This window comes from Crotalus tigris, unplaced genomic scaffold (assembly GCF_016545835.1).
Source record: "Crotalus tigris isolate CLP2741 ecotype Arizona unplaced genomic scaffold, ASM1654583v1 scf7180000024472.5447098, whole genome shotgun sequence".
NCBI classification, from domain to species: domain Eukaryota; kingdom Metazoa; phylum Chordata; class Lepidosauria; order Squamata; family Viperidae; genus Crotalus; species Crotalus tigris.
Genome location: NW_024100643.1, coordinates 3,852,393 through 3,872,219, shown reverse-complemented (window position 1 = coordinate 3,872,219; position 19,827 = coordinate 3,852,393). Strand labels below are relative to the sequence as shown.

The following is a 19,827-nucleotide window of genomic DNA, read 5'->3' as shown; positions in this document are numbered from 1 at the left end:
TCCTCATTGCTGGGGAGTCATCTCAAAATTTAGCAGAAAGATTAAGGGCTGTCTTGCTTTGTTTTCGAAAAGCAGGCCTTAAACTAAAGAAAGATAAATGTAAGATAGGAGTCATTTCTACTGAATTCTTAGGATTCAGGATTGATGCTCAAGGCATTCACCCTGCTGAAACTAAATTGCAAGCTATCCAGCAGGCCCCAATTCCTAAGTCTAAGAGTGAGCTGCAAGCCTTCTTGGGGCTATTAAATTTTTACCATGCATTTCTCCCACATAAAGCTGCAGTGGCAGAGCCATTACACATGCTGTTAGGCAAGCAGGCTCCGTGGCAGTGGACTAAAGTCCATGACAAGAGCGTCAATGAGGTTAAAGCCTTGCTCACTTCTAATGCTGTTTTAGTGCATTTCAATGAGCAACTGCCTGTTTGCATCGCATGCGATGCATCTCCTTATGGGGTGGGAGCTGTACTTAGCCATCTGAAGCTTGATGGGACACAGGTCCCTGTGGCCTATTACTCAAGGACTCTGTCTTCTGCAGAGCGAAATTACGCTCAAATTGACAGAGAAGCCTTGGCCATAGTGGCTGGCATTAAGAAATTTCATGATTTCTTATATGGCCGCCATTTCATGGTTTATACTGACCATAAGCCTCTGCTGGGTTTGTTTACCACTAACAAACAGACCCCACATATCATCTCTCCTTGTATGCTGAGATGGTCCATTTTCCTGTCAGCATATGACTACACATTAGTTCACAAACCAGGAAAAGAAATGGGTCATGCAGATGGCCTGAGCAGATTACATCTGAACCAATTAGAGCCAGATTCTGCTCCAGTCATTAATATTCTTTCCATTGAGGAGTTGCCTAAGTCTTCCCTCAATGCTAGGGATGTGGCTGCAGAAACTGCCACTGATCACACGCTTAAACGCGTGCTGACATGGGTGTTGTCAGGATGGCCTGACAAGTGCCCAGATACTGAGTTCCAAAGCTTCTGGCACAAGAAGCATGAGTTTTCCACTTTCAAGGGTTCCCTGTTATGGGGTAGCAGGGTAGTGACCCCAACCTCATTGAGGTCTAGAATCTTGATCTCTCTGCATGAGGGACATCCTGGTATAGTCAGGATGAAAGCGCTTGTGCGCAGCCATCTTTGGTGGCCTGGGCTCGATCAAGCCATCGAGGCCCAGGTGCACGGGTGCCAAGTGTGCCAACAGTCTTGGCCTGAAATGCCCCAGGCACCAGTACATAGGTGAGAGGAAACTTAAACCCCATGGTCTAGGGTGCATATAGATTATGCTGGGCCCTTTCAGGGGCAATTCTTCCTGGTTGTTGTTGATAGCCATTCCAAGTGGCTAAAGGTTGTTCCTGGTTCCTCCACTACTACTGCCAGGATCATCCAGGTGTTGAGAGGAATTTTTGCATCACACGGTTTCCCAGATGTTCTGGTTTCAAATAATGGCCCTCAATTTACCTCTTCTGAGTTCCAGACTTTCCTTCAGGCCAACCAGATCTGACATGCAACATCGGCTCCCTTCCACCCATCTTCCAATGGATTGGAAGAGAGAATGGTGCACACCACCAAAGATACCCTCAAGAAACTGACTTACGGTAACTGGCATTACAGGTTAGCAGATTTCCTTCTTGCACACCGCACCACACCATGCACAGCCACAGGGAAGAGCCCTGCTGAACTCCGCTGGGGTCGCTGCCTCATCACTAAACTGGACCAGGTGGCTTCACAGGTATCGCAACTGCGGGCACCTAGGAGACTCCAGGTGGGTGATCCAGTTTGGGCAAGAAACTATGGGCCTGGACATCTCTGGGTCACAGTTGTGATCTGCAAGGTGACTGGGCCATTGTCATACGAAGTTGCCTTGGGTGATGGCCGCGTTCTTCGTAGACACATAGACCAACTGTGTTGGAGACTGGACTCTCACCTTTCCGCTCCTGGCTCTGCTCGGGGGGGGGGGGAGGAAGACCATAATATGCATTCTGGGTCACAGTTTCCCAGGCCTAAGAGGCCCTCACTAGCTGCTACTGAGGCTGTTTGGGATTCATCCCAAGGTTCTGCAAGTGCTCCAAACAGGAATTCACTGGAGAGGGGGTCATCCCACACATCCATAATTACTCCAGACAGGGAATCACACTGGGGGTATCCACAGTATTCACATATGTCAGATAGTGCTCCAGATAGGGAGACTGACCAGGGGCATCCACACAAATCACAAGCAACAAGAGAAAAGGAATTCCATCAGGGGCGCTTGCCTAATTCCACAATTGCTCCCAAAAGGAAGTCACCAGCAAAGGAGGTTGCTATGGAGGCGACTCCTGACTTTGGCACCTCTGGCACATGCTTGGGGGCCACAGAGTACTGGGGCACTATCGCTACCCAGCCCTCTCCATCTGCTGGCCTTGGGCTCAAGGGACAGTGTTCCCAAGAGGGGTCCATTGTGGACTTGGGGACTTCCACCCCTCCAAGGTATGCTGGCTTGAACTTAGAGGGTCCAGCCAGCCAGCAGCAGGGCGGGTCAACCGGGTATTCAGGGCAGCAAAGTCCTGGCCTGCCTAGCCTGGTAGGTGAGCAGGTAGGCCAGGCACCCTCACCAGGGTCACCTAGGGATTTAGGGTAGCAATGCCCTGGCCTGCCTAGCTTGGTAGGCAAGCAAGTGGGCCAGGCAATATCTCCAGGCCCTAGAAGGTCGCAGCAGGCCAAGTGCTCACCCAAACTTCTGAGAGACTTTGTAAAGTTGCTGTCAAATCATGAGGTTCCTGTTCATGAGGCCCCTGAATAACGGGAGTAACTCGTGGGTAGATTATTTTGTATTATTATTATTTTATTTCGGATACATTTATTGAATTAATATTGAAGAGAGTTTGCCTGAATAATGCAACTGTATGCCACTCTTCCCAATGCATGATGTACATGAGTGTATGCAAAGTATGTTCCATCTAGGGGGGAGGGGTGTTGTGTCCTGAGCCTGCAAAAGCAGGCTCAGGGATGTTGCATTGGTCCTGGGCATTCCAAAAGCTGCCCGGGACCAGACAGAGCGGCGCCGGCCTTGCGTGCATGTGCAAGGCGCGAAAATGCTCTGTTCCTATTGGTTGTCATTGTCCGGGTTTCTGGCCATATAAAAAGGCCTGCAAGCCTTTTGTATTCACTTGGTTGTTGTTAGAAGGAGAATAAAAAGTTGTTCAGCATCGCTATGTGTCTTTATCATTCGCATGCGAACGAAGTACGCAACAATATATGTTTGCCATCCTGAGTTATTTACAAAAATAATAAAGGCAGGATTTTTTTAAAAAAAATCTAAAAAATAAAAAGAAAGAACCAACATAAGCAAGAGTGTGCATAAGCAAGAGTGTGCATAAGCATAAGTGTGCTTATCTTGCTAGCTCACATACACACAAAAAAAAAACAAAGAAGAGAAGTAATAGTATAGGAATGAAAAGAAGAAACTCCAAGTATTTTGTAAAACTGTTCTGAATATAAAGCTCAATATATTTTGAGTGAGTCGTTTCTCAGAATCCTCCTTATAACCAACCTAGAGGAAAGACTGTCCAATCTTGTGGGCCTCTGTTTATAATCAATTTCACAAAGTACAGTACTTAGTGTGGCCTGAGTATCCTATGATATCTAAACTGGAAAACTACAGTTTAAGGACTTTCTCCAAACCATGATATAACATACTGATTTCAACAAACTGGACACATTTAAAAAAATGAAAGAATTGACCAAATAGATTTTTCTGAAGGGTCTTCATTGGACAAATGACAACTATCTGTTCCATTAAATATGTTCACTGCTTGAAATATTTGTAAAAATAATAAAGGCAGGGTACAAACAAACAAACAGAGAGAGGTAGGTTTAATTCTTTCAATATTATCATTAGCATTTAATCCAGCTTTGGGTTTTGGCTATAGGAACTTCAACTCTTCTTTAATTCAGTCAAGATTTTTTATTTGAACACATTGAAATTCTGGCTAATACTGAGAACCTTGTTTGTATTTATTTCAATATCCACATTTAATATCTTCAATATCTACATTTAATGTTACAAAGTACAGATGAAAATTACTTGGTTGCAGACATCATGTTGACTTGTTTACCCCTCAAAAACGTAAATTAAGCATCTTAATCAATGCCTGTGATAAACTGGCTTTGTCACAATATAATTAACCAGGATCACCTTAGTTTCAAGGAAGCTGGTTTAACATAAAATTTAAAAAACAAGTTTTGTTGAACTCAGAATGTTCTTGGCAGTGTATTTAGTTTAATCATCTGTTATTTGGTTTATTTAGTCCAGATGCTATCACTGTCTCAGAAATTATAAGTAATTAGAGGTTTTGGAAGAATTAATAGTGGCTCTTGGGCCAAACCCCCATTTTTATAAAAAGCTGAAGAAAAATGATGAAATTGATATATGTTATATTTATGCATCACATAAATAACGGGCCTGTGCATGTTATTTATTAACAAGCATGTTATTTATTAACAGGCATGTTATTTATGCATCACATAAATAGGCATGTTGCCTCGTCTTTTTAAATCCATAGAAGATCACTGCAAATAATGTGAAATCAATCTTTTATGATCTTAAAATGAGATTAAAACAACAAAAATGTTTGTGTATACAGGACACCTGAGAATATTTTCAATAAACCATAGTTATTTTATTTAGCTTACTCTTGGAGTAAGCTAGAGTTCAAAAGTTAGAGTAACAATTCATACTGCTTAGTTTTATTGTTGCATTTGGAACTAAAATCAGCAGGATTGCTCATGTCACGCTACATTATTGTTATATTTACCTTAGACATTCTAACTGCTGTAAGTCATTATAAGACAAAATGAAAATGAAATAGACATTCAATAGATAAATAAGTAAACAAATTGTGTTAAAAATCCGTTAGACTTTTGAGAAAAATGGTCAATTTTTGGAGCTGTTCTATTTACAATTTATTTTTTTAGCCCCAATTTTTTTTCTTCCTCCTTTTTTTATTCTTATTCTTATTTTTGAAGTTATACAGTTTAATAAATACTGATGATATTGTTGTATAGCTGTATTTGTATTTTCTTTTTGTTTATTTACTTCATTATATAAAAAGATTTTAGCCTTTTTTAAAAAAAAATTACTTTTAATAAGTTTGGGTCCCACTGTTACCCTGAGTGCTAGCCTGCAGAGTCATATTGTCAATACCTGCTGTGAAGGAAGAGAAGGGGAAAGAGAAAGTGGGCAGGGGACAAGATTTTCTATCTCTTTAGATCAGTGGTTCTCAACCTCTGGGTCAGGGCCCCATTTGGGGTCGAACGACCATTTCACGGGGGTCGCCAAACAATGCAGTCCGCCCTTTTCCTTAGCTGGGCTACTCCTTTTATTCTACTGGCTTTTGAAAGCCAATAGAATAGACTCTCTTGAATAGAGTCTAATTCTATTGGCTTTCAAAAGCCAATAGGAATTATCCAGGCTGTCTCTGCCCTGCTGAGCCCGCCAAAAGTCCCATTCTGCAAACGGTGCTGCACCAGTTGAGTAGTCCTCGACTTACAATCAGTTGGGGGTCGCGGCATTAAAAAGGTTGAGAACCACTGCTCTAGATCACATTTTCTCTGATTGGAGTGGTTGCATCTGAATCAGTGAAGTTGGAATGCCAGAAACCTTTGTAGCCAATCTTGAAAAAGAGCTCAATATAACAAAAACTGAAAGGTTAAGCTTGTTGAAGACGATCCAGGAACTCTGTTGTTCAGCTAGGATCAGAGCCAGCTTGCAAATCAAATCACATCAGTTCTGGCATTTATCATATAAACACATTTGTTTTATTCTCAGATACAGTAGTGGGCATAGAACTGTAATTTTGTTTTGTTTCTTTAAGTCAGCTTTGATTTTTCCCCCACAGCTCAAACTTAAAACTCTTCGGTTTAACCATGCTTTACTGGATAGACCACAATTGGCTCAGTTCACCCTAAACTGGGATATCAAAACCACAATGGCTGAGTTCAGACACTGAATTACAAACAGTTAAACCACACTATAGCTTAGCACAAGTGTGAATGTAATGGGTGGTTATCTTTATATTCTGTTTGTTTGTCTTGTGTCTGTTTTATTGCATCCAACTTCTACAGCCTCAAAATAAAGCTGAAGAATGGGATACCTTGAAGAGACATTTATAAGCCATTTCCCCTTGTTATGCTTTTCTGCAAATCACCCCTACCCATTTCCCGTTGCCCTTTCTTCCATAAATAAAATATACAGATATCTGTACTTTGATAATAACTCTACTTGCTACTATTCTGCAAAGTGAGCCATGTGTGAAGGCTTGAGATGACAAGAAATCAATCTCATATTGGAATTGTTTTTTTTTTTTTGATAGAAATGTTGCCAAGCAAAAGAGATTGGTTTCCATGTCCTGTATTATACTGTCAAATTTCTGCTTTCCACTATGAGAAATAAAACACATCAAATAAATATTCTAATGACTTAATAAGCAAGCATTAGATAATTGATACAGCTAAGATTAGGCAGAAGATGGGTATAGTGACATTTAATATATAGACTCTTTTCCAATGGTTGAGAAAAAAAGGGGAAAGTGGGATTGGTAGGAGGACCAGCACAAAATCTATACAGTCAGGTCCATGCCTGAGCCCACCATCCATATTTCATTGTTGATTAAGCCCAAATCTTCTCCATGCTATTGCCAGTTGTTTGCTTGACATAGACAAGCACAGACATGAGGAGGAGGAGGAGGCAGACATGTCTCTATTAGTCTTATCCTATGACTCAAGTGATGATAGAGGTTGGACCAACAAGGAAAGATGTGCAGGAGTAATGATGGCAGGCCCAATCAAATGGGGGAAGTCTTTTAAGAATATGCATCTAAACCAGACATGTTAAACTTGCGACGTCACATGACATCGCACGATGTATAGGAACTTTTTCCCCATTGCCAGCAATGGGGTGGGCACGATTTCCTCATGACGCATCTGGCCCACAGGCCAGCAGTTTGATATCCCTGTTCTAAACAGTCCTCTAATTATAACGCTGGCACTGAATGCTAAGTTCAGAACTACACCAGATTATTATGTTTTACAGTACAGTTTGCCATTTCCCTGGCAGAAGAATAGCAGGAGATCTTGTTTATCTTCATGCCATAGAACTGTTAACTTTTGCAGATCAAGACATACTTAGGAATTAAGAAGAGAGCAGGTTGATTTCTTTTTGTGTGTTATCAGTCACAGGAAAAATGAACTTATCTGCTTCTGTGTTCTGTGTCAAAAGATGGGCTTCATCTTCTGCCCAGGAGAGAAAAATTTGGATAGTTTGCACTTGTGTCAGAAGCACTGAGGGGCTTCTGGGTTGAAAGGATTAGCTGGTGACATCACTTTTCTCCTAGTTGGGGATTTCTTTCATGTCCCCAGCAGGAGCTGGAGTGAAGGATGGAAGTTCAACCCTGAGCCCCAGAAACACTTGGTCTCAAATGCAGGCTTGCCAACCTCCACCCCAGCATCCTAATGACACAAACCACCATGTTCTTATTTTGATAGTTAACATGGAACTATTTGGGAAGTCCACAAAAAGAGGAATGCATCCTGAGTGATTTTGTTTTTGTTTATTTCAGTATATTTTAGGAAAAGAAAGATGACCATGCTGGGAAGGAGGGATTGGGAAAGGGATATGATTTAGCTTCATGAACATATTAAAAAAAATAACATTATCAATGGAAAATTGTAATCATAGCCACCTCTCATCAGTGGAGGTGGAATTGGGCATGTCATTGGCTACATATATTTGCATTTATGCAACTACACAGTATGTTTCCACTTCTAGTTTGATTTGTTTATCCAGTTGAAATATAAACTTGAGAGTGAATTTTTGAAGAATCAGGAACAAAAGACATGAGGGGCTGTTAACTTGCTTTGCGTTCCTCAAAGGAGAAGCATTAGCACAATATTGAATAAAATTCATGATTTCACTAAGAGGTTCCTTGCAAATATTCTCCTGCTAATTCTCCTGCAAATATTCTCATGCTATTCATTACAGCATGAATGCGGTATATAGAGGAAGAAAGGAGTTGCTCAATACTGTGTGGTCCTTAAGCTATTTCACTTTACAGCACCATTCTCAACCTTCTTCGTATGCACATGCATATCAAGATCTCACATGCTCAGGAATTCTAATACTACTTAAGATGCTGGCCTAGAAACCAGGATACTGTGAATTCTAGTCCCACCTTTGGCATGAAAGACTGTTGTTGTGGGAAAAATAGGAGGAAGAAGGACTATTAGGTATATTCACCACTATTTCTAAAAATAACAAAAGCAGGTTAAAAATTGCAATAAATACATAGAACATCTTCAATTCCATTTCTATGGTTACAGGTGCCCCTTTTGAGACCTTTTAAATGTACAAAAAGAGCTGAGCTGGCAGGATGGGCTTGGGCTTGGATGGAGATCATATTAGGAGTAAAAGTATCATTATGAGAAAGTCAGCAAAGGGGGGCGTAGATTTTGCACAAATCACACATTTTTCTCAATAAAAAAATACTGAAATTCATTTAGAAATAATTGCTAAGCAATAGAAAGAAAAAGAACCACCTCACCATTGAGAGAAACTCAATCTAGTGACATGAGTGCTTGCTCAGCTATTGCTTGTGGGGGGCAGCAAAGCCCGGTGGCTGCTTCTTTTCTTAAGGTTCTTTATCTTAAACTAGTTTTGATCTGGCTCACCCACTGGATAGCTCCATCCTCCCACTGGGGGTCATCAGAATCTCCTTGAAGCTGACAATTCCAAATGGCTCTACTCTTGGTTTTGTTTTTGGGAGGTTCAAACAGTAAGAAAAAGAAAAGAACAAATCAACATGTTCCTTTCCTTAACTGTAAAAAAAGAAAGAGGGGGGAGATCAGGTCTGTACTGGGAGAAAACCAAGACAACGTGGGAGGGAAAAAATCAAGAACATTATCTAAAGAACATTTTGCTGAACCCCCATCCCTACCTCATTGCTTAAAGCACTAATGCTGGTTGCCTGTTTCTAGGTATCTGCTAAATTGGGATAGGATTTCTGCTGGATTATACAGTTAGTTAGCTCCATCTCTCCCCCCCCCCATTAAAAAATGTATAATTACCTCTGCACTTGGCATCTGAAGTTGCAGCACAGTCCTTCTCAATGACCTCATCCTCCTCACACACTGTGCAGGGGAAACAGGGGTCTACATAGTTGGCGTCATCGGAATACGTCCCTGCCGGGCATTTCTCACACAATGTGTTCTGATTTTCCACACAAGGTAAGACAAGCCCGAAGCCCATTTCACAGATGCGGCACTTTTTACATTTATTGCTCTCATCCCGATAGAAGCCATAGATGCATTTGCAAATAGTGTTGTCCGATTCCACACAAGGAGCCGACATGCTCTCCAGGCCCACACACTCTTTACAGGGCTTACAGGGCTCGGTGGCACTCACTGTGTCTGAATAGCTGATGCCTGTAAAACATTGGAAGGTCAAAGTGAGTAAACTGAGTGGTGGGTTATGAAATGACTGAATTGAGCACACTTCATTTGACCATCGGGGGCTCCTTTCATCCAGATATGTGCAACTCTGAGGAAGCTGGAGGCCTGCACAATGGTTATGGGGAAGTCAAGGGCTGAAATGTATGGGGCAATGATACCAATCATTGCTCCATCATATAGATGGCAAAACTACACATGTAAAATTGAGGAAGATGTTTGTTTTCTTTTGAGCTTATGTCAAGGAAGTAATGTGGATCCCTTGGGCAATCTAGACTCTTCTCACAATGCCTGTCAAGTTGACCTTCTAAAAATGATTCTTGAAATAAAAAATTAAAGCAAGGTCTGGCATGCTGCAAAATAAAGTACCAATCATCAGTATCAAGTTTGCTGGGGTGTTGTGAGGTCCCAAAGAAGCATGCATCCTGGGAGCAAGTTCATATTCTATAAATGGGTATTTTGTGATTGATCGATCAGACTTTGTGGTAGGCCAGGCCAGGCCAGGCCAGGCCAGGAAACAGATGCAGTAAGTTTGCCTGAAATTATACTTTATTAAACTTTACTTCTTTGTAACTATTTCTCTAACATCATCACCATGGCTTTTCACACTGCCCAAGCAATCATTCTTGGTCCATCACATGCTCTCAAATTTCCAAATGACTGTGCCTTACTTATTTGTCACTTACATGAATTTTAACCTAAAAACTGGAAAACACTGTACAATTTAGCATTTACACCACAAATGGAGATGGTTTTAAAGAGATGCAAAAATGGGTTTTAGACACTCAGCTTGCTCACATCTGCTTTACCAGAAGATTAAAAAAAAAAAAGGGGGGGGGAAATAAGACTTCTACTTCCAAAGAAAACCAGTCCATACAGTTTGAGCCTGATAAACCTTTATGGTGATGATGACAAGGTCAAGTGCTAAGATCTACTCAGCAACCCTTGAATACTTGTTGCTGCTCTTCCTCTTCTGATCATTGAAGCTTGCCCTCCATGGCCATTTTGGGTTGGGCACTGAAAGAGATCAGGCACCTGGTTTCCACAGAAACATCTGATTTCTGGTGGTTATATCTGTTTAGAAAACTGGTGCACACCACCTGCATGGGAGATAGATCTGAACCAAGAAAAGGGCTGGTTCTGCCAACTGTAAGTTGTTGGTTCTGTTCCAAGTGAATGCATTCCAATTTTCTGCTGTTTCTCCTTATAAGAAAACATTGGTTGTTTTACTGTTTTTATCATGGGGGAGGGGTGCTGTTTTCCTTATCCAATTTTCCATAAGTTGCACAGGGAGTCTTTGGTTTCTCATTGTGCTTATCATTTGAGATATTTGAGGGCTGAAAAGAAATTGACAAGCGTTTGGTCAGTGTCCTCCATCTGGCCCAAGTGATGGGTTACAGGCAGAGCTGAAGGAAATGGGGGAGTCAGGAGTACACCTAATGCCCTTCACAAACCATCCACCATACTTGGGACTTGACCATACCTGTGACCTGAAAGGACAAGCCTAGGATGACACTATACTTCACATGTCTTCTCTCTCAACTAATCTATGATCCAGGTTATAAGTTTACCTGTATTCCAGAATATCAAAAAGTTGATGTTCTGTGGCAGCCAGAAGCAGGTTATTGTGGTGGATCACCTGTGCATTAGCAACCTGTTGTTTCATCCCAGGCCCTCTCACACCCTTTTCAGTTTCTCTCTCTCTCTCTCTCTCTCTCTCTCTCTCTCTCTCTCTCTCTCTCTCTCTCTCTCTCTCTCTCTCTCTCTCTCTCTCTCTCTCTCTCTCCTATCTATCTATCATTTTTTATGCCACCCATCTTCCCTCAAGGTGATCCAGTTGCCCAAGCCTGTCCCATCACATGTGGGTGCAGAGAAATAAAACTAGATAAATCCACCAACCACTGCCCTTAAGTTGTCCCACAGATGTAAGGGATATATGACAGATGTTCTCATCAACCTCATTTAATCTGAGTTTAGGTATAAGGGTACATCAAAGTTTTTTGCCTGCTCAAGAACTGGATGAAAATGCATTCTGAGGGAGAGCTTTATGGCTAGAAAAAAGGAAGAAGGGATCCACTATAATTTTGTCCTGGCTAAGGCAAGTGGACAAGGCTGTATAATTAGCAATGTTAGCACAAAGTCTCTTATTTCCAAAGAGTAGCTCTCTTTGCTTACATTTCTGCAGTTTAAGATTGAGGTTGAGGTTAAGCAAGCATGTTGTTTTATTTGAAAGAGGCTAGAATGGATGCAGATATTGCATGATATCACTGAAACTGGACTGGCTAGTATTTCTGGGTGTTTTGCAGACCTATCATTGAAAAATGAGTTGGTTTTGTGTGACCAGGAGAAAGCAATTTTTTTCCCATTACGCATTTTTTCTCTGCTGAAAAGTAGTGTTAAACTTTCACCTCTGTTCCTTGGCATTTTTTTTTGTCATAGAAATTTGATTTCTGGGACCTGAAGATTGCAAAATAAGAAGCTACATGTTATAAACTATTTAGACTTATTGAAATCAAGGTTCAAAAATGTTTTGTTGACAAAAAATAATAACAGGTAATCAGTTTAATGGAAAATGTTTGCCTTTTCTTCCTGTTTTTTCACCTCAAACAGCAAGATTCTGGTAGGTTACTTCAAACATTTTTTTTAATAACACAACCAGGTTTAATTGAAGGAACCACAGACCTCTTGCATTTTAATGCTCCTAATCTCTTCTTGGCCTTTTGGGGTAAGATAAAACGTAGTAGGATTTTAATTTTCCCAGATCAAAGCACTTCCCCCATCACTATTGTTTAGATTCTATCCTTGGAATATCTTTGAAAGAACCTTAGTCTCGACCTATAGGAAAAAATAGCAAAAAAGGTTGTAAAAATCTGCATTATTCGATAACATAGAAATTCTGTTTAAATATAAAACCTAATATCTCCCCATCCCCACTCCCCTACACAAATGTAAATCATTGAAGCCAGTGATCACCATCACCTCTTTTTGTATGAATTATATAAATTAATTACAGCTTGTATAAAGGACAAGTAGTCATCATCTTACAGCCATTCAAAGTTAAAAGGCTACTGAAAAAAAAAATATGACCCAGTCTCACACTTATTACTATTACAGCATCCTTATGGTCATGTGAACAAAATTCAGGTGCTTGGTAACTGACATGTATTTATAATAATTGCAGCCTCCCAGGATCATATGATTATCATTTGTGACCTTCCCAGTTGGCTTTGGACAAACAAAATGTGATTCCCTTAACAACTGCAGTGTTTTACTTGACAACCATGGCAAAAATGATTGTAAAATTGGGCACAACTCACTTAACAACTGCCTTGTTTAGCAATGACAAGTCTGGTATCAATTGTCATAAGTCAAGGACTACCTATATTGTCTTTGGAAATTTCTGACTCTGTCAATCAGTTTTACTGTAAACCTGAATTCTAGATTATAGGATAGCAGTAAAACATATCTCATTTTCCACATCATACATGACTTCCAAAGTCTTGATCCCTGAACAGCCCTTATTTTAGCAAAATTATTTTGTATGGTTTCTAAAAAAAGAAAATGATGGTTAAAGGTTCTTTTCCACAAAGCAGTGGACCAAACTAAACATGCTATAGAAATTTAGCTATTGATATTTGGTTTTCCCACTTTCCTAAATATAAACAATTATAGAAACTTATGGAAGTAAAAAGGTTAAGTCATATCTCTTCTCAATGCCATAATCTTACTCTCAAACTCTACTGTCAAGTTGCTCTTACTTTAGGATAATGAAGTACTTCATGGCTTATCTCATGCTCTATGCCAGAGGTGTCAAGCTGGCAGTCCATGGGCTGGATGTGTCGTGTGCAGGCCACACCCATCCCAGCTCCACAAAGCCAAAAAACGTTGAGTTTGACACCTGTGTTGTACACTGAACATTACAAGGACATTTTGGATTGGGGAAAAAAATGTCACAAGGACAGCCAGATGCCCGTTGAAAGACTTCAAGCAAGACACAATTGGATCTTGCATTTCCCAATAACTGTTATTAGAAGCTAACTCTCAAAAACTGGGTATAATATGTAGAAATCGTGACTAATAAGCATTAATGACTTTAGCAGTTATAAACTGGTCTAATGTTCTATGTTTGTATAGTGGGCATCATTACTTCTCATGGTAATGAATTCCACAATTTGGCTGTCAAGAATAATTCCTTTTTAATCTGTCCTAAATCCCCCAATATTCAATTTCATTGGGTTGACTTTGAGTTCTAACTTGAATCACATCCACTTTGTTCACATGTGTAATGTATTATATACAATTATATTAGGTTACCCTTTATTCAACTTATTTTTCCTTAAGCTAAAACCCCATAAATCTTAATCAAGTTCTTTGATTTTATATGCACTTTGGCTATTACAGTATAATAGCAATTCCCATAAAATTTAATAAATTTGTTTCCAGAAAATGGAAATGGAATTCCATACTTTTTTACTTAGTATTAAGTGCTAATTATTACATAAAGTTTACTGTTGGATAGTTATGTATGAATGATTGATTATGTGACATCAAGACAGATGACTCTTATTGACCACATTGTTCGATTTTCCCTAAGATAACCTGTTTCCAACTTGGTCCTGCAGATCTTCTAATGAATGGGAAATAATCAAGGAGAGAAGCAACCTGGAATTAAGGAGAAACTTCTTAACAGTGAGAATAACTAACCAGTGAAACAACTTGCCTTCAGAAGTTGTGGGTGCTTCATCACTGGATGTTTTTAAGAAAAGACTGGACAGCTAGTTGTCTGAAATGGTATAGGGTCTCCTGCTTGAGCAGGAGGTTGGACTAGAAGACCTCCAAGGTCCCTTCCAGCTCTGTTCTAATTGAGGTAGTTGAACACACTTTCAAGAAAGCCACAATCTATCACCTTTCCTAAGTATATCTCTTGTTTGCCCCATCAGGTCCCAAATTAAGCAGTACTTTGTGAGCCCTGAAGGAGGGGGGAAGATACGTTGGACTTTGTGTAACTATGTCTGGAAGGCAAAATTCACTTGCTATTAATTGCTGCATAGTTATCATCTGCTCATATCAATAAAATTGACCCAATTCCTTTACAAAGAACACATAGGATGAATCATACACCACTGAGTATTATAAAAGTGCATTTTACTGCCTAAAGAAGCTATATATTTTGATTTAATGGGGAGTTAAACTAGTGGAAGGAGCTCAGCACACAAGCTGACAAGGTTAAACAATGCATTACAATTTTGCTTTGGCTCCAGTGAGCCTGACAACATAGAAAAGAAGAGCAAAAGCTCTCCAATTTCACAGGTGCCAAGAGCTGGAGGTTGGGTAGCAGTAGCACTAAATGTCTATTGCTAGGATCAGGCTCTAAAGAGACCTGTATATTTTAGATGGCACAGAAGGAACAACACTACCAAGAAATATTCTTTTTGACTGCAACTGCATAGATTGATCAGAGAATTTGGTCCTTAGTCTCAATAGCTGAGGAGTATTCAATTGAAAAGAGTTCCATGCAGAAACATCCTTCTGATTATTTTAGCCTTCAGTTCTAACTCAGTTGAAGAATTAGACAAACCGTTTCCAATGTTTCTTTCAAAGAAAATGATGGTTTGTCTGAAATTCTCATCATGAATAAAACATTGTTGCATTTATTTATTTGGAAGAAGCTCAGGGGTCTATCAGTGAATATTCAAACATAAACTTGGAAATGAATTTGGGTATCTACAGGACATTTTCTGTATCTCCATTTGTCTTATACAAGGCAAGAAAGACCTATGAAATGTGATGGGAGTTGGCACAATGATTCTTCTCAGGAGAGGCAGGAGAATGACCATGTGGCCTGACTTTGTCCTTTTTCGGACAGTTTTCATTGCAAGCATATTCTGATTTGTGCTTACACTAAATTTTTTCTCTGCTATTATTTCTAAACTATTTCCTAATATATTAATATATGTAATATATCAGAGGTTATGGATTTATTTAATTATGGGATAAAAATGGCTGAAGGATTTTAATAGGATGAATCCTCTCTTAGTTTCTCTAATCTTATATCATAGGTCTTATGTTTACCAACTTCATCTGAGTCCAAAGGTTCTGAATAATGGAAGCCTGATGGTTGATTAGAGGTTCTATTGAGATATTTTTTTGAATTCTCTAATTTCCAATAAATCTTAAGGAAAGGCCTCCTAAGGCAAATCCTCCCACTGGTCTCTTTAACATTGAGGAAGAAGGAAAGGACAGAAAAAAATATTAACCAAAAAACAATGGTATCAACAGTAGTGCCGTTCACCATTTCCAATAATAAAATAGCACTAGAAGATATTCAAAATAAATTATCAAGCCCCTTAAGAATAAGAAAAATAAGAGCCTCTTTCACATAAAGAGAAACAAGGGAAATTGCAGGACAGATGTAATACAATGTTATTTGAATCCAATTCTGACTGCCCATGCAAATCACTTCTCAGTGCTCACAATTTACATCCGTTTGAATTGTAATGGATTTTAATCTATGCAAAATCTTTCTCATCTTCCCATCTAAGCAAACAAATCAGCCCATATGACGTTAAAAAATAACTTCAGCTAAAAAAAAACTTTCTCTGAAAAGTATTTGATTTGATAAAGCAGTCAGTTCTTGCTAAGTTATTTCAAGTTTCTCTCTTGCCAGTTATGTTATTAAGAAATAATAAATGTATATGTGGTCAACAAAAAAGATAGGCCAGACACTACAAGGAAATTATTCGTTGGAGGCAGAGTCCACCTGATCTAAAATTTTTCAAATTTAAACAAGAGCAGGATGGGGAGAATAGTTTAAGAGGAGGTACTGAGGCAAAAGTAGGGAAATTATGAAGATTCCTAAAAACCTCATAATTAAATAGCTGGAAAAACCTGAAGTTTAATATTCAAGGCCTTTAACAGCTCTTTCTATATCCATTTATACACAGTACAAGATATGAGAAATTAATAAGATAAATCTAAAATGGTAATGTCTCCTTCCAATTAAGCCTGATATTTGAGGATTTCATGAACAAGTTCATACAGTTTTCATTTCAATAGCAATGGTTGACTGGTGTTTTTTTCTCTGGTGCATTTGACTTCCCAATATAGTGTAGAATCCTAGAATTCTCAGGTGCTCTTCAATCCAGAGCAGTTAACCAGACCTTTTGAGTTTTCTTCTGTTAACCAGACCTTCTGAGTTTTCAAGCTCAGACAAAATCAACATGGTGCATGTATGGTAGGGGTGAAGGATTGGGGAGGGGAGGTGAACAGAGAAGTTATAGGTTTAACTGAGACATGGTAGGATGACTCTCATGATTGTAATGTAGCTACTTAAGGACACATAGAAGAGATGCCTTAGAAAAAGGATGAAGTAACTTTAATGTCAAAAACCCGCACATTAAGAAAAGCCAAGCAAGTAAGTAATAAGAGGAAGAAGGAGTATTACATATGTTCACCACCTTGAATTATTTATAAAAATAATTCAGTAAAGGCAGGATATAAATAAATAAGAAAATAGGAAAAAAGGCATTAAAAAAACACTTGCTTGAACTCTACAAATCAAAGAAAAGCAACATTTTCCTGAGACAAATTACAGATATTTTACAAAGAGTAAATATCATTGGATTCTAATATGCAGCTTTTCAGAATACATATATAAAAATAAGACTGAGAGGAAGAGAAAATATTTTCTCATTTAATGTGCCTAATAGGATAATGTGCTTTTTTCAAATGTCATGGAAAAGCTTTTCAATGCAAATTACTCAATGAAAATCAGTCTAGCTGCATGATCAGTGATATCAAATGATATTTTTCCACAGCAAAAAATCTAAGAGTTTGGTACATATTTCTATTGGTTTATAGTATACTGTACATATATTTACAATCATAGCAAAATTTATCTAAAATTACTACAATCCATATCAATTCCATACATCACATTTAATATTAATAACACTATTTGGCAACATGTGTTTTTGTACATGTTGGCTGCATAATGATTTTTTAAAAAAGTTATTTGTGGGAAAATAATTATACAATGCTGGAATCCTTGTGCACCTCAAATTCTAGGAAAGCCAACTTTAATAATGTCAAAGGAATGCCAGATAGGATTCTTAAGCAAGAGACCAAATAGCTAAGATATCAAGATGTAAGGCAATGGGAGTGAACCGAAAAATCCTAACATGTTCAGACATTAGCTTGAAGACATAAAGGCTTATAATACACTGTACCTTGGCATCCCATATCTCCCCTAACGTACCCTCACACAATTAAGATCTTTAATAAAACAAATTCCTAGATTGTGCAGTGTATTGTACTCATTTTCAACTCTCCTTTAGAACTTTCAGATGAACGTGTGGAGATTAAAGGGCAAGGTGCATAGAAAAACAAGGGCAGTAAAGAGACCAACATGTCTGTCCCTACTATTCTAGTCATGTTCAAGCTGTTAAGCATGCCAGCAAATGTGTGGGAGGGCAGCTAGAGCAGTATTTCTCAGCCTTGAAAACTTTAAGATATGTGGGCTTCAAATTACATCATTCTGGAACCTTCCAGATGCTTTAAACTTCAGTTCCCATCAATCCCAACTAGTTTATTTGTTTGTTTTTATAGTTTATTAAATTTGTTTGCCACCCATCTCATCACAAGCATAAACTTTGTGTGTATTGTAATAAAATATGTCTTCTCAAACCGACTGGATTGCTTACTTGGACCAAAATGACACAATTGTCAGAGACAGTGACAAGGAAACAAAAATCCAATTGTTAAAAGGTGCTCAGGATGAGCTATTGAGCAATGCTAAGAACAATGATAAGGGAGGGATTTTTTTTCAGGACATTCAAATAAAGATGGAGATGATCTGCAGTACCAAGCAGGTGGTAGACCATGAACTGTCAGATCTATTCAGTTGTGATTTTGCTTTTTTGTCTTATAGATACACATACACACATATACTCTTCTTTCCTTCGTTAAGCATTATTAAAAAAAAAGAACCCTATCAAATCTCAGGAGTAAAATCAGGCTTAATCCTAAACTTGTTCAAAAGATAAATAAAGCAAAGAAGCCTTGATCTTCAGTTTCTTCAAATGCAGCAAAAGTTGGTACCATTCTTTCTAAAATGCCATGCATATTTGGAGAACTAACACTGAAACATTGAAGCCACACCTGTCTGTCTGTCTATTATCTATTATCTTAGTGCGGGGATAGGCAACCTTGGCTCTGTTATGACTCATGGACTTCAACTCCCAGAATTCCTGAGCCAGGAATTCTGGGAGTTGAAGTCCATGTGTCATAAAAGAAACAAGGTTGCCTACCCCTGTCTTAGTGGCTTCATTGTTTCACTCCCCAAATATGCATGATATCTTAGAAGGAATGGTACCAACTTTTGATTCATTTGAAGAAATTGAAGATCAGGGTTTCTTTTGTTTTGGGTGTCTTTTGAAGAGGCTTAGCCTTAAGCCCATTTTTATTCTCTGAGATTGTGTAGGGTTCTTTTTTTTAAACAATGCTTATAAAAATGTTAACTAAGGAAAGAAGGAAATAAATAAATAGATAGATAAGCATTAAGTTGGCAGCCTTCCACCATCACCACCTTCGCTCCATATTATGTGCGGGTGGTAGCATGGAGGATCATGTTTGATCATGCTCCGACTTGCATCTGTTTTCCGTCCATTAGTTATGGGAAAGATTTAATATGGTGGTGTCCAACGTAAACATTAGATTAGAGCGCCAAAATTGCTGACTTTCTGCTGACCTGCCGCTTGGTTCCGGTGTCTTGGGTTTCATTTGCTCTCTGCAGGGAATTTAGTTTTGAATGTAAAACAATCTTTCCTTGACCTGTCCCACATCTCCTACTTCCTTGTCTGCTTTTTTTCCACAGAATTCCCCATGCCATCATTCCTCCAAAATGTCTGAAGAAGAAACAGTTGTTTTAAAGGTTATAGGAACACAGTCACCAGCTAGCTCAAAAGAATTGACCTTTTATGTGAGGAAGTCACAACATAAGCATTTATTGATATCCAGGATGGTTATTTATTGCACAAGTACTTAGTCTTAGTCTCCCTGTAGTCTCTGATTTGAATGAAGAATAGGACAGAAAAATATCCACTGAATCATTTTGATCCTATACTATACGTAAAAGAGAGAATCCATTTCCATCATTTACTTTCCCTTCAGGAACCTGCCCTTTTTCTTTCTTCCACCAATTTCCAAGTTCTTTCTAATGTGGACAATTACGTGGTCATGATAAACGTTTATGGATTATTACACAAGCAAATCATGTAAAACATTTTTAACAAGGTCTGTGCTGGTTGGACTAAGGGTTTATCAAAAGATTTTGAAATACA

At 38.9% G+C, this 19,827-nt stretch overlaps 1 protein-coding gene across 3 annotated transcripts in view; it reads right to left on the bottom strand.

The window, feature by feature from the left end:
• The window catches only part of NGFR (nerve growth factor receptor), a 262,216-nt gene that overhangs the window by 21,854 nt on the left and 220,535 nt on the right, over positions 1-19,827 (bottom strand). For all 3 annotated transcript variants that reach the window (XM_039333071.1, XM_039333070.1, XM_039333069.1), the window contains exon 3: positions 9,107-9,463. In XM_039333071.1, the coding sequence (XP_039189005.1) occupies positions 9,107-9,389 (283 nt within the window). In that variant the 5' untranslated portion in view covers positions 9,390-9,463. The remainder of the gene's footprint in view (positions 1-9,106; positions 9,464-19,827) is intronic.